This window comes from Danio aesculapii, chromosome 18, assembly GCF_903798145.1.
Source record: "Danio aesculapii chromosome 18, fDanAes4.1, whole genome shotgun sequence".
Lineage (NCBI taxonomy): Eukaryota > Metazoa > Chordata > Actinopteri > Cypriniformes > Danionidae > Danio > Danio aesculapii.
In genome coordinates, this window is record NC_079452.1 from 26,635,157 (window position 1) to 26,642,308 (window position 7,152).

At 34.1% G+C, this 7,152-nt stretch overlaps 1 protein-coding gene across 1 annotated transcript; it reads left to right on the forward strand.

The window, feature by feature from the left end:
- Positions 1–267: 267 nt before the first annotated feature.
- ss18l2 (ss18, like 2) lies at positions 268–2,557 on the forward strand. The gene is made up of 3 exons (XM_056477891.1): positions 268–475; positions 1,378–1,454; positions 2,028–2,557. Exons 1-3 carry the CDS (start codon positions 407–409, stop codon positions 2,128–2,130), a joined length of 249 nt encoding a protein of 82 aa, XP_056333866.1. The 5' UTR covers positions 268–406; the 3' UTR covers positions 2,131–2,557.
- The last annotated feature ends 4,595 nt before the right edge of the window (positions 2,558–7,152 follow it).

Sequence of the window (7,152 nt, forward strand, 5' to 3'; positions counted from 1 at the left end):
TATTGTAAAGCATCTTATAGAATATATTAATGTAATCGAGAGGTCTATGAGGAGCGAATTCATTTATGATGAAAACTGTATATTCAGTTAAATGTAATAATAGTAATAAATATAAAACAAATGGAAAATCAAATAAACGTAAGTATTTTGGGATTTATGTTTGGTCCTCAACTCACCGTCAGGTCTGCGATGACCTGCAGGCGTCAGTAATGAATCGGGGAACCAAAACATCCGAACAGCACAGAAGAAACGACTCGATCAGATGGAGACCGATCCTCACACACACAACACAAAAAACCGTCAATTTGTTCTTTAAACCTCGGGATTTCTGAACCGGTTTCTCTCCGCACGGGTCTACCGTGAATCATACGGAACAGCGTCGGTGTTTGAATCCTGAGTTTGCGAAATGTCTGTTGTTTTTGTTCCCAAAAGGCAACGCGGAAAAGCGCAAATCAACCAAGAGACAATTCAGAGAGTGAGTGAACATTTGACGTTTATTAATTCGGTCACGGACAAAATCCGGTGACGGACACACGCTTTAACCGAACGTTTTTTAGGATATGCGAAAACAAACTAATGTTAGTCACGTCAAACGGAGCTCTGCGCATGAAATGTCTCTGCGTGTGTGCAAGAGAGTGACGTGTTTTCGGTAACTTACCGTGAGCTGATGGATGTGTGAATGTTTCTGGTCCGTTCACCGGAGCTGCTCCCGTTAGTTCGGCGACGGTTTGAGCGAGTTTGTTAGTTAGGATTGACCGTTAAGATTTGAATTTTGAATTCGCGCCACTTGTTCTTGCTGCGTGAACGCGAGAAATCCAAACTCGCGCCGCATAATAAACAAATACACGTTACATATTTAACGTAATACTTAAAATAACAAATTACTTATTAATTAAAAATTAGTACATATAATTTATCAATGTTCTAATCAACTTTAAAAAGGCACAAATAAAAATTATATTTATAATTGAATTATTTTTAACATGAACTTTTGCAATATAATCAGCATTTAACAATTATAGATATAAAATATTATAGAGATAAAATATTCAATATTTACAATATACTGATATGTACAAAGTTATTAATAAACTAATTACATGATAAAAGTGAAACATAAGAGCAAGTTAACTAGAAATACCTTAATATCCATACGTTTAAGACATTTTACTGTATGAGAATACTTCAGAAACTTGTGTTTATAATCTAGAAGTGAAATTTAATTGAATTCAGCATCATGGTTACAAAAAATAAAAGTCAAATCAATAAATATAAATCCAAAAAGTTAATTAATAAATAAATGAAGTAAAGGTTTACCCCAGTAAATAACAAAAATGTGTCATGTTTGAAAGTGTTTTCTAACCTGTTGTTTTGCAGCTGCTGGATGAGAATGATCAGCTGGTGAGATGCATCTCTGAGTATCAGCAGAAGGGTCGAGCCACCGAATGTGTTCAGTAAGTCTTTCATGCATCTCTTCACACGCTTCAGTGTTTTGAAGGGCACTTATTATGCCCCATTTTGACAAGCTGTAAAATAAGTCTCTGATGTGCCTAGAGGGTGTGAAATTTCAACTCAAAATAGCACACAAATAATGTTTTCTAGCTCTCTGAAACTGACCCTTTAAGGCTTTGATCCTAACTGTGCTGTTTTGGTGACTGTCGCTTTAAATTTAAATAAGATGTACGCTTTTCAAAAGAGGGGGCGGAGCTACAAATTCCTATGTGTCAGCATAGTGGCAGATTCAAAAATAAGAGTAATATAATACGCTAATGAGGGAGATCATCACTAGTGGGCGGGGCTTTCCCCCTCTGATGACACGTACAAACAGAGAATATCAATCTAAGTGTTTCTGCAGACGGTTTTCATCAAGTGCGATTATAAATAAATAATATTACGAAATGTTGACCATTAGAGGCAGGATGTATTCACACACTGCTGACACACAACTGCGTTTAAACTCCTTATAAAAGTGATTTTTGCATAATAGGTCCCCTTTAAAAGTATTTTAACCTTGTTGTTCTTCACAGATACCAGCAGATTCTGCACCGTAATATTGTGTATTTGGGAACCATAGCAGACGCCAGTACAGAGATCCAGCCGGAGAACACACAGACGTCTGCTGACCACTAGACTTTGCTTGCTGTAAACATGGTGTAATAAATGACCCATAATACTGCTCTGCAGCTCATTTATGATCAGATATTAAGAGATGAAGTCCCAAAATATCCAGTTAACCCATATTTTAAGCACAGGTCTAAATAAAAACTACATAAATATGTGATGCTGAATGGTAAAGTAACATTATATAGATTTGAAATGTAATATTTAATATGCTTTGTGTATTTACACTAAGTTTTGTAAACTTACCTTGACAGTCGATAAATTCAGACTCATTCATCTCCTCTTTAAACTACATGCATTTTTTTCACGAAAATTAAATGACATTTTCTAACAGTTCAGATATTGCTGCAGGAACATTGTTTATATGTACATACTTTGATCATGGTTTTGATTTGATGTATAAACCACAATAAACATCTGTATATAATGGAAAAATCGTACAATATTTTGTTTTTCTGCGATAAATATTACGATATACTTTATTATACTTAGAGAGAATTTATGGTGACACTTTATTTTAAGGTTCAGTTCTCATCCTTAGCAAGCCATTTTGACTTTTGCTTCAACAAACTCCTAATTTGCTCCTTATTAATAGTTACTACGTTATTGGGTAGGATTAGGGATGTAGAATAAGATCATACTGAACATGTGCTTTATAAGTACTAAGCAGCAGCCAAATCTCATGCATGCTAATCAGCAACTAGTAAATAGTGAGTGAATTGGTCCCTAAAGATGCTCCCGAATGTATTAATTTTGATTGACTGATGATTCTGTAGGGGAGAGAATCATGCATAACATGTCATAAACAAACTACAAGTGTAGATATATACAACACAGCAAAGATATAAATTAAATAAACAGTGCATGCATGGTTTTGTGTATGTAAAAATTACAATGCAAACTCAACTCAACATTGCATATGGTAACACTTTATTTTGATGGTCCATTTGAGTGTTAGTAGACCGTCTGCATAATACGATATGCTCCTTCAACAAACATTTAACTGACTAAGAGTCAACTTGCACTAACACTAACCCAAACCTAACAGTCTACTTATAATCTAATTAGAATTAGTTGGCAAGTAGATGCAAAGTAACTTAAATTCAACAAACGAACCATCAAAATAAAGTGTGACCTCGCATATCTTTGCAATGCGACTACTGCGGATGCACACATTGTGATATCGATGCTAAAACGATACATTGTGCAGCCCTAGTATATAAGCAAGTTATCTCCACTGGCATGTTAATTTACCTTTCTTGATATTTTCAGATACAAATAAAAGTGTTCATTTAAAAACTGACCATGTTTACATTTATTTTGCACAATTATTAAATGAATGCATTGTTCTGATTTGAACTTTAATACAGTAATAATTATAAACCAAAACTGTACGAGAATGAGGGAAAACGTGAAGGCACGCACACGCATTTATGACTCATAGATGAAATGAGAGCAGACGTTCTGTTATATATTTATTTTTTGCATTGCTGGTACACTTGGAAATAATCAGTTGCCAGCTCTAGTGAACGATAAGCAACATAAGCCAAGCAGTCGCCCTCATGTCTTCTGTCAGAGCAACGTCATTTCTTTTATTTATTCATTATTTTTTTTTAACTCCTTTAATTTTTTTTGAAGCCACTAGTAAACCATTTTGACACAGCTGAGAAATGTTGAGCGTTACAGTCCAAGGTCATTGAAGATGTTTTATCTTAAAAAAAAAAAAAAGCCGAAACAGTTTGGGAGGGAAAACACAGACGAAGCAACGAACCTACATTTTGATTGTGCAAAGCACAGAACTATAAAAAGATATATTTATATACAGCAAACGATTCTCTGTAAACATGGTAAGTATGTTAGTTTTCAGAAAACATGGTCATATCATAAATACAGGCAACATTGGCATCGGCAAACGTCACGAAATGAACATTCTGGGCTTTTAAGATGCAGCCCAAGAAAAATCCCACAGAAACCATCGGAATCTGGGCTCAAAAATAACCAAAAAAAACACCCCAAATCTGACCAGAACCATTTATTAGTGTTTCTAATGGCGTATTTGGTAACCTCTGTTGGAAAACAACAAAACAAAATGTGCTTCACATCTCGGGAAAATAAAGTTTTACTTGATAATAAGCCTATATCACGCTAACTTATATAGAGTAATGGTAAATGTGTACGAAAATACAAAAATAAGATTAATACTGTCAATATTTGTACAAGAAATATATTGAATCTGAAAGCAATAAAAGGGTATTTCTATGGGAAGTGTTAGTGTCGTTCGTTCTGAAAAAAGCCAATGGGAAACCGAGGCGAATGGAGGGGTTTGACCATACAGAAACGTTAGAATTCTCATAAAAGGATTTATTTCTCTTTAATTCTAGATATAACTATAACTACGACTCCCAAACGGCTTTTCTCTTCTTCTTTTTGTTTAAATTTCAAGCACCATTTCCCCTCCCGCCCCCTCTAAACAATACTTTGGTTAGAGAAAAATATCTGCAAGTGCTATTCAAAACAACATGGCACAAAGTTACGTACTGCTAACATCCTTTTTTTTTTTGTTTTTATTCATTTATATTGTTTTTTTAATCTTCTAAATCTGTCAGATGTTGAAAAAAGTAGTGTATTTCTCTCAAATTACACCTCTGCTATGATTATTATATTTCTGCCGAGCCTGCTCAAAGCCTCTTCATAAAAAGTAAATTATTTATAGTTTCTTTTTTTATTATTTTGTTTGTTTGTTTCTTTTTTTCGAGTCATTTACAAGCTATGGAACAAGTAGCTGAGAGCTGCAGTCTTGACGTTTGGCAGTTACAGCTATTTTAACACAGTATCGTCATATGTGGGACGTCCGGTCAGCAAACGGCGCCCCCTTGTATCTTCATAATGCGTCTGCGCGAGTGAGCACGGTTGCCATGCATACCAAAAAGTGGTGTAAACTCCTAGCCGAAAGCGCCCGCGGGACTTAAGTCGTCAGTCATACGCACGCCAGTGAAATAATCCGACTACACTGCAGAAAATGATTTTATTAGTCATGTTTATAGTCCAAGCTTTTAAAAATCCTTAAATGGAAGTGAAGCACTCAGTCAAGTTTACATTATTTTGTACATTGATTTCCACTTAAATGAAAATATATATAACAAACTCGATTAATGTAACCATTTTGAAGAAAATCTTATGTTTTACTATAGCTTTTAGACCTAGGGCGCTGTGTCTGACATCACAGGGTTGGTTCCATTCCCTCAGCTGAACAGATACAGTGAAAGTAAAGGATTGAACACGGAGACTGTAAAGCCTGTAAAGGACGTGGAGCTGGTGCAAATACAAGCATCAGATGAGTGTCTAATATTAGTTTAGATGTTTAGATGCAAAAACTTCTAAATGCCATCTGAAATTTTCCTCTAAAATGAGTATTTTTATCAGTCTGCTGTGTTCATGTTCAGTAATATCATTTTATGGCAAAGAATAAGTCCTTTTCCTGATCTTGAAAGTAAAATATCTCAACAAACAAAGGAGTATGAGAAAAACGTTCATTTTCAATGGAAATTTCAGACAGCACTTATCTGAAATATATATATATATATATATATATATATATATATATATATATATATATATATATATATATATATATATATATATATATATATATATATATTCTTTTTTTTTTGTTGTTCCTTATTAATTACCGATCATTTGATGCGCTTTGGTTCACTCTCTCTTTTACGCTGCCTGACTGCTTGTCTGGGTTTCAACAAGGTCCGGTGCTGACATAATGAGAGCGGGTACTTTCACTTTTCACTACTACAGCTGCTTCAAACCAAACTAACATCGACGTGGATTTTCACATGGCAGGTTTCTACATCCTTCATACTTGTTGAGAGATCGAGTTGATCAACTTGAAAAGGAAAAATGTCTTGACCTAATCCACAAAGACGTTACTTGGTAAAGTGTGAAGTCATGTATCATTTTAATCGTTGCATTAGTCTGAATGTAAATCCCCTTGTCAGGTAGTGCTGCACCAGCGTGAGAGAGTGGACCAAACCACATCAAACGAAAGGTTATTAACAACAAAAAAAAATAAAAATAGAAAACGTATAAATATTATATATACATATATATTAGACACAACTTTTTTGCTTGTATTTACACCAGCTCCATGCCCACAACTTCATGCATTGTGTTAAATTAGGTTGTCCAGTTTCCAAGTTCAGTCCTTTACTTTCACTGTCTCTGTTCAGCTGAGGGAACGGAACCAACCCTGTGACGTTAGACAGAGCGACTTAGCAAGATGGTGGTGCCCTTGCGCTAAAAATCTATAGTAAAATATGCAGATTCTAATGGTTACATTAGTCAAGTTTGTTTAATATATTTTCATTAAATAGGAAACCAATGTACAAAAGAATGTAAACTGAGTGCTTCACTTCCCCTTTAAATCAAGAAGCATTGGCTAGACAAGTAAAAAAATAGTCTATTTCAGAAATGAGTCAAAATGAAGTGAGTTTTCGCTAAAACTACCAAACTAGTCTGTCAAAAGTTTGTTATCTCATGTCAAAATGAAAAACACTATTAATTTTGCTTTCTTTAAAGAAAAAACACTTCATTTTACCACATTATTTCTGATTTTTTTTGCTGTTCTAGAAAATGCTGCTTGATTTAATATCTATTTTAAGATATTTGGACTAGAAAGAAGACAAACTCTTTAAAAAGCATTTTTGCATCGTATCTGCTGCACTGCAAAAAATGCTTTTCTTACTTAGATGTTTTGTCTTGTTTCATAATATCTAAAAACTCTTAAATCAAAAAGCATTTTCTAGACAAGCTAAATACATCGTCTAGTTTAATTTTTTCAAAATTAAGTGAGTTTTTCTTTAAAAAAAGCAAAATAATCTGCCAAGAGGGTAAGCAAAATAATCTTATGTCAAAAGAAAAAACAAGATTATTTTTCTTACCCCATTGGCAGATTATTTAGCTTTTTTTAAGGAAAAACTCACTTAATTTTGGCATGTTATTACTTAAAACTAGACATTG